Genomic DNA, 13,501 nt, shown 5'->3' with positions numbered 1-13,501 from the left:
GTCGTATACCTCGCGATAATACCTCCCCAGATAGCCATTAGTCCCTATGATACAAGAGAGAACATAAACGAAAATACACAACTCCTAGACTACGCCTTCAAGAAAGAATTACCACACGTGCGCCGATGATGGCGAGTCCACCACAAGGTTAAACTCTGGATTCTCATCCCTAAAGCCATGCTTTAGTCCACCACCTTCAGCAAGGACACGACACATCGCGCAACGACATAGTGTGATGAGAGATCTTGTTGTTTTCACCGGAGTGCATAAACTCATCGCTGGAGCCGTTTGTACCATCCGCCCTTATCCGTCCACCGACACCTCGATAGCCGGATACCTCTGGAGAAGACAACAGAAGACAAAGACGTCCCATACCGCCTGCCTCCCGCTACTGTCGCACCACCTTCGGGCCGACAGCAAAAGGCTAAAGATGACACCTCCACCAGAGCCACCGTGCATCACCTGCCACTAGCAGGCATGACTTGACGTCTCCATATAATACGCTGTGCGTAGCATCCGTCGGTAGCGCATCCACTGGTGGCTTCACCCGTCGGCGACTGGCACCGCCCGACAACTCCGGAAAGAGGCACATGTGTCACCTGTCGAGCCGCATCGAACCGATCTGTTGCTGTAAGGGACGTCCCATACCGCCACCAGCCTTAGAAGGCTGTCACCAGCTCGAGATCTAGACCCTGAATCGCCCACACGATCCCGGAGTCCGTCGCCGTTGATGAAGAAGGGCCGCCGCCTCGATTCCGGTCGCTATAGGGAGCACCCACCGTCATGCCAGCCGTTGTCGTCACCCATACAACAGCAACCGCGGCCGCGATCCCGTATCACGCGCCGTCGACGCCGAAGAAAGCTCCAGCCGCCACGCGCGTCCCGCGACGTCCCCGGGTGCGGGATCCCAAGATCCGCCGCTACCGGTGCCGCCACGAGGACCCACCATCTGGCCCGTCATCCCCGGCGGAGGGGATGCCGCTGCTGTGATGTTCGGATCCAGGCCGGAGTCGCCGCCGCGTCCACCAAGACCGGGCCGGACACCGCCACCGCCACCGGCCACGCCCAACCCCACCTCCATCCTTTGACCATCTCACCCCGCATCACCACAAACGCCTCCAACAGGAGCCACCGCGCCGCCATGGATCGAGGAAGAGGCCGCACCTCCGCGGATCTGGTGCCCTCGCCGTCGTACAGTCCGGGAAGGAGGAACAGCCCTCCGCCGCCGCCTTTGAACGCACGGGCTCTGCCCGGCGCTGTCCCCCGACAGCGGAGGAGGGGAAGGATGGATGGGATCGAGGCGGCTGGGGGCACCCCCCCCCCCCCCCCCCCCCCCCCCGACCGCCCTGGAGGGGCGAGCGACGAGGGGGTACGAGCCTTCGTCCCAAAATAATGTGTTAACTTTATACTAACTTTAGTATAGAGTTATACTACGGTTGAGACATTTGTTTTGAGACGGAGGGAGTACTCCCTCTATTTCCTTATACAAGACCACTATGAAAAATACATTTTGCATTTATACAAGGCCACAAACAATAATTGAGACAAAATTTAAGGATGTTTCCTCGTACTAGCAACTTGTTTAATATTTGTATGCATGTAGTCATAACGACACTCAGCTACTTCCTTTCCATTTCATCCTTGCACGCAAGCCACGTATTAATGATCTCGGATAACGAAAAAAAAGTTAACTTACAAAACAGTCATTAAATTTACCTTGGTAACTGTAATCTAATTTTGTGGCCTACATTTCTTTAGACTGGTTTGACCAGGTTGGCCGCCATGGGTGGGAGGGGAGGCTTGCTCTCACATTCCGTAGAGCCCACAAACTCGTGAGAGCACTCTCGCTCTCTCCGGCCGCTTTTGTTGGAGCGTTGAAATAATCCCTAGTGGACGGCATTTTTTGTGTGTGAAACAGTGGTTGGTTTTACGTTTCCGACGGAGTGGTACCCAAATTAAATTTAGTGAGTGGCACAATCAGCTAGTTTCTTGATCGATGTTCCATGATTTCAGTATGCCATGTTGAACCCTACTAGCAATCGCGGTACCTTCAACTTTTAACTACTACTCCGTAGATCGCATGCGTTCATATATGCAGATCATGTGCCGTACGTGGTTCTTCTCTTCATACGGCCGGGATAGGCTTGTCCATACATGCATGCATGCAAGCAAGGTCCACGAGAGAGGTTGAACCAACGTTCTGCGATAATAGCATATGCCCCTTCCATCTATGTGTGTCCAACACATATCCGCTGCAAGATAACAAGCATGTCGTCGTTGCCTTCCTTGTCCCCCGTGTTACCTACCACGGAGGATAAGTCCATTGTCATGCTCGTGGCTCCGGTTCTGCAGATCATGCTCGAGCTTTGGGACCTAAGTCCAAGCCGGTTCCCCTCTGTCTCTGGAGCATTTAGAGGTGGACTCATCCGCAGCCTCATGTGAGAGGCATGTTCCGCCTATGTCACATGAGCAATTGGAGGCATCTGAGTCCATCATGTCGGTGGTTCCTATAGTTGATATTGTCCTATCAGTAGTCCCTGTTGATGATGTCGATGCACCCGGTGTGTTGGTGCCTGCTCCTAGGAGTCTCTTGGTTGACGATAACTACATCTATGAGTTTTACGAATTCCTTACGTACAAATGGGTGGCTGATTAGTCTGGATCCGGCAACACAAGTGTTTGCCTCCTGAAGGAGAAACCAAGAAGGAACAAAAGTAAGAAGGGTGGCGCCATTCGGAAGGTGTCGGGGTTACGATCCTGACAATGAGTACTATGGGTAGAAAAGAGGGGCAGAGCCTAGCTACGGCGCATGTGTAATACTCGGTGTTTAACGAGTTCAGGCCCCTCTCGGCAGAGGTAACAACCCTATGTCTCGTGCCCTGAGGCTTGGTTTTTCTTGATGGGTATGGTTACAAAGATAGCTCGACCCTAGCTCAGGAGGTGGAGTGCAGCTTATATAGAGCGCGCCGCAGCCCCATGTCCTCCGTGTCGCCAGGGCACTTAATGACATTGATTGCATCATTTACAGGTGAGTAAAGAGCCTCTACTACAACAGTTACAGGTAAAGGTAGTCTTGACTCTGTCTTAAGGGCGACTTAGGATTCCTTGACCATTGCAGCTCCCATGCCGTCCCTTCAGCTCCAAAGTCCGAGTGGTGGTTGTCCACCCGAGTGATAGGTGGTCGTCCGAGTGGACTCCCTGATATATGCATCCGAATGCTGGTATGGTCTAGGGACCTACCCATGGTGGTGATAGGCCCCATGTGGGTCCTATATGATAGGTCCTTGACCCTACCTGTAGTAGGTGACCTCATCATTAGCCCCGAATCGGTTGAGATTTCGTAGGACGAGCGGACCGATCCTTCGGTTAAGTCCGAGTGCTGCTGGGGCACTCGGAGTACGTTTCCGAGTCATGGCTCGCTGCTCCTTAGACGAAAACACAACAGATTCTGGAATACAAATTTTCCTAGATGACCGGGTGTTGTTGATCACCGAGAAAAACCTGGTGGCATTCATTTGTCTCTCGGAGGAGATAGACTTGGGGCCCGAGTGAGGGCATGCCATCACAACTCGAGTGGCGACGCCGACGTGTGGTTTGATTCTCCGGAGAGATGCCACTACATATCCCAGGGGAATGCCAGCGCAGGCCTTCTACGAGTCCAGGTTTACGAGTCATGCACATTGAAGCCTATTGAAAGGTCCAAGTCAACCCGCGGAGGGGCGTCAAGCTCGCCTCATAGCAATTCTAAAGAAGACTTCAGTCGGGTGTTTAACGTGGCCAAGTGCACGGGTCCCCATGGAGGGTGTTCAGTCAGGCTGACATACGTCCTTCGGGAAAGGAATCTTGGGCAATCAATCAGATTGATCTGCTCTGGAAATCTCGGGATTTGAATTCGCGTGTGCGCGCGCGGAAGCAGTAACGACGTGGGTTAGTGGGGAAAGTTGGGGCGAGGCGCCTCAATTTTCGCCCACGAAATCCGCCACGTGCCACAGCTTCCCTGTGTGACACCCCGTCGCGCGCGCGCCATCGATCTAGAGATCAACGGCGCGAAATCCGGCTCGCGATTTTGTCTGGAATATAAAAGATTTGGGGGCTGAGGTCATGGATCCAGATCCCCTTCTCTCTGCTTCATCTCCTCCGCTTCTCCTCCCCACTCGAGCGCTCAGAGCACCCACGGCAACAGCGAGAGATTCCAAGGCCAAGGCGGAGAAGACGAAGCCGGGAAAGCCACCTCCTCCGGCTCCGGCGTGGTGGCTGGAGGCGCGACGGGGGATTGGATCCCTTCGCGCATCTCGGCCAAGCGGCTGGAGGAGCTCGCGGCGGAGGGGCTCATCCCGCAGGACGGGTGGCGTCGTCCGAACGCGGGGGAGGTTGAGCCAGCGCCGCAAGAGGATGAGCGCGTCCGGCTGGTCACGCACATCAAGAGGGGCTTCTCAATGCCTCCCGATCCCTTCTTCTAAGCATTCCTTGACTATTTCGGTGCGCAACTCCACCATCTTCCCCCAATGCCATCATCTACCTCTCAGCCTTTATCTCCCTCTGCGAGAAATTCCTCGGCTATCACCCCCATTGGGGCCTCTTCAAACATATCTTCATTCGCCGGTCGATGGCTGTCAAGAATGATTCGCCGACTGGCGAGAAGACCCGAGTCACGCAACTGTGCGGGGGCCTGGGCATCCAGCTCCGGGGCGGCAGTGCCTTCCCCAAGATGAGTTTCTCCGACTCGGTCAAGGGGTGGCAGCGAACCTGGTTCTACTGCAGAGACGTTCCTGGTGCCAACGACCAGTCGGGTCTTTCCCCGTACTCGGCAGAGAGGGTGCGGGCTCCCGAGTCCCTTTCGGTGACGAAGGAGGAGAATACGGACATCGGTATCTTGGCTGTCGCCCTTGTTAGCACTGTGAACGCCGGCGTGAATGAGATGGATCTGCTGGAGACGTTCCTCACTCGGTGGATCCAGCCGCTGTAGGCCAGTGCCCATCCTATGTGGATGTACGAGGGGCCGAGTGATCCTACTCGGGTGCACTCGGAGAACCTCGCCGAGAAGGACGTGGGGGCCAAGCTTTGAGTGATCACTTGTGCCCAGGACAACCCGAGGGGGGCCAGGAGGGTGCCTCCATACTCCAAGGATCTGCAACCGGTAGAGGTATGTAATTGATGCTCAGTCGGATTGTCCGTATGTTATTCCTTGTGTGCCTGATTCTGGTGTTGTGACATGTTTGTCTTCCAGGATTTCCAAAACATGATCTCAGAAATTCCAGTGGTCGACCGGTCGCCTGAGGACGTGGCGAGTGACACCGAGCGCCATTACTTGGAGGAAACCGACGACAAAAAAGCGACGAGGATGAGAGCTTCGAGGACGGTGAGGAAGCCGAGTCTTCTCCATCCTATGAGGCCCCAAAGGAACCCCGCTCGAAGGCGCTGCACGACTCGAGTGGCAAGGCGGGAGGATCCGAACAACCGACTGCTTCAGGCCGGGCGACTCGTAGCTCCAAGCGCGCGCGGAGGCGGAGAGTTCTGCCGAGAAGCAGCCCAAGCAGCTCAAGCAGATCGCTTCCAAGCCTCGAAAGGCCACGGTGCCTCGGATCAAGGTGGCGGTGGCTGTAGCCTCGACGTAAGTGTCTCTGCCAATTCTTTTTATATTGTTGGTTTGACTCGGCCGACGGCTGAGTGCTGTCAGACTTTGCAGCAATGAGACCTCAATGACGTTGGCGGACCTGCGTGCTCATAAGCAGGACCAAGGCGACGTTGATGCGGCGGACGCCGCCACTTCCAACGGTATTTTCGCGCCGACTAGCCATGAGATCCAGATCTTATCCGACTGCTCTTCGCTATTTCTCCGCCTCACTCGTTCGCACAGCTCCACCCGAGGTCATTCAGTTGGACAACGAAGACAGGGCCGACCCGCTCCACACAGAGGCTGATAAGGAAAAGGCACTTGGCGTCGACGTAGCCATGCAGGAGGCTTCTCCTCGTCGAGGGGGGGGGGTGCTTCGCTGGCCAAGACCGCCGCGAAGGCCACGGGGCTGAGTCCTCTGGCTCAGAGCAGCTCGGTGCCTGCGACTGCAGTGGTCCCGGCTCCAAGGCCTACCCTAGCACCCGGGAGCAGCTCAGCGCCTGCGACTACGGTGGTTCGAGCTCCGAGGCCCGCACCAGCTTCTCCGTTAGTCCCCGCCACCTCTTCCCCCCTATACCATGTCCCGGAAGACTAGGTGGGGGCGAGCAAGGAAGCCTTGATCCAGGTGGGGCTGATGTGCAGTTGTAGGAAGGATGCTTTGACGCAAGCGCTGCGCTGCAGACCAACATTTGAGTAAGTACCATTGTGAGTAAGATTTTCAGTCGAAGTTCCTACTTTTTTGGCTTCTCTATCTGTGGTAGGATTTTTGTCAGTGGGTTTGCGTAGGGCACACACACTGGGTGTTTTTGTTCCAGTGGGGGCACGCTGAGTGCACACACTAGGTGTAGTCCCCAAGGCTCCTGCCGACCGGAATTAGTTGGCAGGAGTCTTAGAACTTATGTGTTTTGATGTTGTCGCTTTCACTCGGGGCGTTTCCGAGTGTTTGCGACCCAGTGGGGGCACGCTGAGTGCATGCACTGGGTGTAGTCCCTGAGGCTACCGCTAACTGGAGACAGTCGGAGGTAGTCTTGGAACTGTGGCTCCTTTGCCCTGGGGCTATTTGCCATTTTTTAGCTCAACACGAGTCACTTTCCAGTGGGGACACGCTGAGTGCACCCAATGGGTGTAGTCCCCGAGACTGCCGTCGATTGCAGGCAATCGGCGGCAGTCTTTAGAACTGTCGCGTGGCACTTGGGGTGCTCGTCAACACTCGCATTCTGGTGAGACAATAAGTAGGATCTTCTTCATCGCCGGCTTGGTGGTCAGCCGAGTGATAGTAGATCAGGACTTTGTTGTCCTCGATCTTCTTCATCGCCGACTCAGTGGTCAGCCGAGTGATGGTAGATCAGGACCTTTTTGTCCTTGATCTTCTTCATCGTCAACTCAGTGGTCAGTCGAGTGATAGTAGATCAGGACCTTGTTGTCCTCGATCTTCTTCATCGCAGACTCAGTGGTCAGCCGAGTGATAGTAGATCAGGATCTTGTTGTGCTCGATCTTCTTCATCGCCGACTCGGTGGTCAGCCGAGTGATAGTAGATCAGGACTTTGATTTTGTCTCCATGCTTTCTGGCTGACTGTCTTTTGTATGGTGCAGAGGGCCTGCGAGCTGGGATCTCACTATGCCGCCCTAGAGAAGGAGGTGATATCCCTCCGGGTGGACTTGGATGCGGAGAAGCACAAGAGCGCTCGACTGGAGAAGGAGAAGAAGACCTTGGGAGGTAAGACATTTCTTTTGGCCGGTTGTTGCATACTGTTTTTCCCATTTGATCCAAGTCATTCCGCTCTGACAAATGTTCGTAGCAAGAACACCCAACTTGTAAAGAGGCTCAGGACTTCTATTTCTTTAGAAACCATGAAGCAGGCCCTGGAGAACAAGGACAAGGAGCTGGCGCTGGCCTAGAAGGAAGCCAAGACCAAGACCAAGCTTGCTGACGAGAAGCTACCGTCAGTCGGCAAGTTGGAGGAGGAAATCGAGAACCTCTAGGCTATTGCTGTTGCTGCAAAAGGTGAGCCTTCCAAATGGGAGAAGAAGTGCAAGGATCAAGCTAGCGCCTTTGAGCAGGAGAAGCAGACCTTGGAGGAGAAGGTCGCACATCTCCTTGAGAAGAAGAATGCTCTGGAGCAGTACATCGACGACTTCTGCACTGAGATGAACGAGAAGCTTCCTGGTAAGTTTGTCATCCAGATGTGGTCCATTTGCTTTCGATTTTACTCAACCACTGATTTTTGATGTTGTTTTCTTGCGACAGAGTATTGCCTTGACGAGGAGCTGGAGACGGAGAGGATCGAGCGAGAGCTGAACCCCACCAGGCAGATCATCAACGACAAGGCTGCCCTTACCGTCCTTCGACTCAACGAGTGCCACGATGATGCCTTGGGCTACATCACGCGCCTGCATGGCGCCATGGGGAGGATCGACAAGGAACTGCAGCCCGGCAAGTCCATTCAGATGGATCTGGAGTCGATGATGACTCGGCTGAACGGAATCCCATCCCGAGTGCAGGCGTGGAAGAAATCAGCAACCAGGAGTGGTGCAGATGTGGCCCTATCACTCATCCATGTCCATTGCAAGGACATGGACGAGGAGAAGCTGAAGAACCTTCGAGTGATCAACAAGAAGAAACTCAAGTTCGAGGACTTCATGGAAACATTTGCCGAAGCCGGCACGCGCATTGCAGACGGGATTGACCTGGAGACCTTCGTCGAGCCAACCAACCCCCAGCCCGATGCATGAAAAACTTGATTAAATTTTCCCTAGAATGCTAGGTGGTTGTTGTAACCGTATACTTTGACGACCATGGGCTCGTTTTACTTTCACTCTTGCCTTTGAACACTCCAGTTGGTCACAACTTTTGACTGAGAACTCTGAGCTTTCATTCGTCTTATTGTTTTTCCAGATTTAGCGCGAGGACTGGTTCGCAGCTAAGCCCCTGAGTGTGGAGCTTGTCCTCACTCGAATTGGTTTAGGACTTAGGCAAAAATTGGTTCGCAGCTAGGCCCCTGAGTGTGGAGCTGGTCCTCACTCGGATTGTTTTAGAACTTAGGCGAGAGCTGGTTCGCAGCTAAGCCCCCGAGTGATGAGCTTGTCCTCACTCGAATTCTTCTAGAACTTAGGCGAAAGCTGGTTCACAACTAAGCCCCCTGAGTGTGGAGCTTGTCCTCACTCGGATCGGTTTAGGACTTAGGCGAAAAATGGTTCACAGCTAAGCCCCCGAGTGTGGAGCTGGTCCTCACTCGGATTGGTTTAGGACTTAGGTGAAAACTGGTCCGCAGCTAAGCCCCCGAGAGTGGAGCTGGTACTCACTCGGATAGTTTTAGAACTTAGGCGAAAACTGGTTCGCAGCTAAGCCCCCGAGTGTGGAGCTGGTCCTCACTCGGATTGTTTTAGAACTTAGGCAAAAGCTGGTTCACAGCTAAGCCCGATCACCCACTGAGAGTGTGTTAGTTTCCGAATGCAGTTAGTCACCTGGGTGAAAATGCGGCTCTAGGCCGAACTAGATGATATACCGGAAAAGTAAGACTTTTATTCATCTAAGTTCATTCAGAAAACTATTACAATAGAGATTTTTATTCTAAGTGTAAAACTTGCGGAGCAGGTCCGTGTTCCAAGCTCTGGGCTCTTCTATCTCTTTGCTGAAGTTGTAGAGTCAATAGGCTCCGTTATGTAGGACTTCGATATGGCGAAAGGCCCCTCCCATGGGGGAGCCAAATTGTGAGGCTTCTGCTGATCCACTTGGAGGACCAGGCCCCCCCTCCTGGAAAGCTTTTCCTCTGATGTGTCTGTCGTGGTAACGACGCAAGTCTTGTTGGTACAACATTGACCTTATGAGCGCCAATTCACGTTCCTCCTCCAAGAGGTCGAGACTATCCTGTCTTGCTTCTTTAGCTTCCGCTTTCGAGTACAACTCCACTCGGGGGGAGTTGTGGAGCAAATCACTTGGTAGCACACCATGAAGAATGGAGTGTGGTTGGTGGACCGGTTCGGGGTCGTCCACAGGCCCCAGAGGACCAATGGCAGTTTTGTGACTCAAGCCCCCGCCGCGTGCTTTAGGTCGCGCATGAGGCCGGGCTTCAGTCCTTGGAGTATCAGTCCATTCACTCGTTCTGCCTGCCTGTTCGACTGCGGGTGCGCCACAGAGGAATAATCAACCCGAGTGCCCTGGGAATAACATAACTCACGGAACTCATCCGAGTCGAAGTTAGACCCGTTGTAGGTGATGATGTTGTTTGGGACTCGAATCTGAAAGTTATTTCCTTGATGAATTGAATGGTGGTTGCCGAGTCCAGCTTCTTTATGGGTTTCGCTTCAATCCACTTGGTGAACTTGTCGACCGCCACCAACAAGTGTGTAAAACTAGTTGCCCCCGTCCGAAGAGGGCCGACCATGTCGAGCCCCCAGAAGGCGAATGGCCAATCGAGGGGGATTGTCTTCAGAGTGGACGCCGGCTTGTGTGACTGATTCGCGTAGAATTGGCACCCGACGCATTGATCCACCATGTCTCGGGCGGCCTCATTGGCGCGGGGCCAATAGAACCCATCTCTGAACACCTTGGCAACCAGTGTCCGAGAGGACGCGTAGTGCCCACAGGTTCCTGAGTGAATCTCCTGCATAATCTACTGTCCTTCTTTCGGTGATATGCAACGTTGAGCGACTCCAGTAGTGTTTTTCTTATAGAGCTGATCTCCCATGACGGTGAAGGGTTTGGATCGATGGACAATCTGGCTAGCCTCTGCTTCATCCTCTGGAAGTTCTTGCATGAGCAAATAAGCCAGATACGGTTCGGTCCATTCGGAAGTGATTACAAGGATTTCCTGGACCAGATCAATCACTGCGGGAATGTCCACCTCGTTCGTATCTGATGGACCGACTGGTTGTGGGGGCTCATCCACGAAAGGGTCTTCTTTGATCATGGGCGAGTGCAGGTGCTCTAGGAACACATTCTTAGGTACTGCCTTCTGAGTGGAACCTATCTTGGCCAGATCATCAGCTGCTTGGTTCTTGAGTCGTGGTACATGATGGAGCTCGAGTCCCTCAAAGTGCTTCTCCAGCTTTCTGACGACATTGCAATAGCCTATCATTGCCGTACTACGGATATCCCATTCCTTCATGACTTGGTTTACCACTAGGTCCGAGTCACCATAGATCATCAGTCGACGAGTTCCCAGAGAAATTGCCATCCGCAGCCCATACAGGAGAGCTTCATACTCGACTTCATTGTTGGAGGAGTCGAAGTGAATCTGTAGCACATAGCTGAGCTGGCCGCCTTTGGGAGACACCAAGACCACTCCAGCTCCGGAGCCATGGAGCATCTTGGAGCCGTCGAAAAACATCGTCCAGTGCTCGGGGAGTCTTGGGACAGGCTGCTCTTGTTCCATCCACTCGGCGAGGAAATCCACTAGGGCTTGCGACTTGATGGCTTTCTTAGATTCAAACTTGATATCCAACGGAAGGAGCTCGATGTCCCACTTCGCCACTCGGCCTATAGCATCTCTATTGTTCATGTTCTCAGACAAAGGGGCGTCACTTATCACTATGACCGAGTGTTCTTGGAAGTAATGGGCCACCTTCTTTGCAGTCAGATAGATCCCGTACACTAACTTCTGGTAATGTGGGTACCTTTTCTTGGAAGGGGTCAGAACTTCGGAGATGTAGTAGACTGGTCGCCGGAGCTTGAAGGCTTTGCCTTGTTCTTCCCGCTCCATAGTGAGCATAGTGCTAACAACTTGGCTCGTAGCCGCGATCTATAAGAGCAAGGGCTCTTTGCTGCTCGGAGCAGCTAGCACCGGCTGGGTGGAAAGCATAGCTTTGAGTTCCTGAAACGTTGCCCGCGCCTCGGGAGTCCACTCGAACCTGTCAGACTTCTTCATCAGTCGGTAAAGCGGCAAGGCCTTTTCACTGAGTCTTGAGGTGAACCTATTTAGGTCTGCCAGACAAACCGTGAGGCGTTGCACGTCGTGGAGACGCTCTGGGTGTTTCATTCGGACAATCGCTCCAATCTTCTCGGGGTTTGCATTGATGCCACGTTCGGAAACGAGGAAACCGAGTAATTTGCCGGCAGGGAGCCCAAAAGTACACTTAGATGGATTGAATTTTATGCCGAATAGTCACAAATTTGTGAAGGTCTCGGCGAGGTCAGTCAGGAGGTCAGAACCTTTCTTGGACTCAACCACGATGTCATCCATATAGGCCTCCACATTCCAACTAATCTGCTTTTGCAAGCATTTCTAAATCATTCTCTGGAACGTAGCCCCATCATTTTTCAATCCGAATGGCATAGTGGTGTAGCAAAAACACCCGAATTGGGTGATGAACACTTTTTTTTATTTCATCAGGACCATACATTCAGATCTGGTGGTACCCGGAGTACGCATCCAGAAATGATAACTGCTCACACCCAACAGTAAGTCTACTATCTGATCAATGCGAGGGACAGGGAAATGATCCTTTAGACATGCCCGATTGATGTGCTTGAAGTCGATGCACATTCAGAGAGAGTTATTTTTGTTCTACACCATGACGATATTAGCGAGCCACTCAGAGTGGTACACCTCTCGGATGAATTTGGTGGCTAAGAGCCGCGCGATCTCCTCGCCAATCGCCTTGCACTTTGCTGTGGAAGATCGTCGAAGGTACTATTTGACAGGCTTCATCTTCGGGTTGACACGAAGTCCATGCTTAGCTAGTCCCCTGGGTACACCCGGCATGTCAGTGGGCTTCCATGTGAAGATGTCCCTGTTCGCATGGAGGAACTGGATGAGCTCGCCTCCCTATTTGCTGTCAAGGGTGGTGGAGATGTTGGTTGGGGCGGCATTCGGATCTTCGGGGTGAACACGCACTGGCTTCGTCTCTCCGGCCAACTAGAAAGCGGATTGCATAGTCGGCTTCTTGGACTTCAGCAGATCACTCGAATCCACCGCTTTCTTGTACTCATCCAACTCGGCCATTGATACGTCTCCAACGTATCTATAATTTTTGATTCTTCCATGCTATTATATTATCTGTTTTGGATGTTTTATATGCATTAATATGCTATTTTATATTATTTTTGGGACTAACTTATTAACCAAGGGCCCAGTGCTAGTTTCTGTTTTTTCCTTGTTTTTCACTTTTACAGAAAAGGAACATCAAACGGAGTCCAAACTGAATAAAACTTTATGATGATTTTCTTGGGCCAGAAGAAACCCACGAGACTTGGAGAGGAGACCAGAAGACCTACGAGGCGGCCACAAGCCGTGGGGGCGCGCCCCGGGGGGGCTGGCTTATGGGCCCCTCGTAGACTGTCCAACCCTAATCTTTGCACCATAAATCCCCAATTATTTCCCATACGTCAGGGGGCACACCAAAATATTCTTTTCCGCCGCCGCAAGCTTCTGTTCCCGTGAGATCCCATCTTGGGGCCTTTTCCGGCACTCCGCCGGAGGGGGATTTGATCACGGAGGGCCTTTGCATCAACCTTGCTACCCTTCCGATGAAGCATGAGTAGTTTGGCACGGACCTAAGGGTCCATAGCTAGTAGCTAGATGGCTTCTTCTCTCTCTTTGATCTTCAATACAATGTTCTCCTCGATGTTCTTGGAGATCTATTCGATGTAATCTTCTTTTGCGGTGCGTTTGTTGAGGTTCGATGAATTGTGGATTTATGATCAGATTATCTACGAATATTATTTGAGTCTTATCTGAAATCTTTTATGCATGATTGAGGTAGCTTAGTATTTCTCTCCGATTTATCGATTTGGTTTGGCCTACTAGATTGGTTTTTCTTGCAATGGGAGAGGTGCTTTGTGATGGGTTCAATCTTGCGGTTTCCCCACCTAGTGATAGTAGGGGCAGCGAGGCACGTATTGTATTATTGCCATTAAATATAAAAAGATGGGGTTTATATCATAT

The 13,501-nt window shown here is 52.6% G+C and overlaps 1 protein-coding gene across 1 annotated transcript; it reads right to left on the bottom strand.

Annotated features, from left to right (window-relative positions):
- Positions 1 to 10,228: 10,228 nt before the first annotated feature.
- On the bottom strand, positions 10,229 to 11,317 carry LOC141040889 (uncharacterized). The gene has a single exon (XM_073507005.1). The coding sequence runs from the start codon at positions 11,315 to 11,317 to the stop codon at positions 10,229 to 10,231; it is 1,089 nt and encodes a 362-aa protein (XP_073363106.1).
- Between the last annotated feature and the right edge of the window lie 2,184 nt (positions 11,318 to 13,501).

Source organism: Aegilops tauschii, chromosome 2 (genome assembly GCF_002575655.3).
Source record: "Aegilops tauschii subsp. strangulata cultivar AL8/78 chromosome 2, Aet v6.0, whole genome shotgun sequence".
Lineage (NCBI taxonomy): Eukaryota > Viridiplantae > Streptophyta > Magnoliopsida > Poales > Poaceae > Aegilops > Aegilops tauschii.
The sequence above is the reverse complement of the archived record's forward strand: the minus strand, read 5'-3'. Positions and strand labels throughout refer to the sequence as shown.

What these genes read in the sequence shown, in the direction of transcription:
- LOC141040889 (XM_073507005.1), bottom strand. Translation starts at nt 11,317, where the DNA reads ATGGAGCGGGAAGAACAAGGCAAAGCCTTCAAGCTCCGGCGACCAGTC.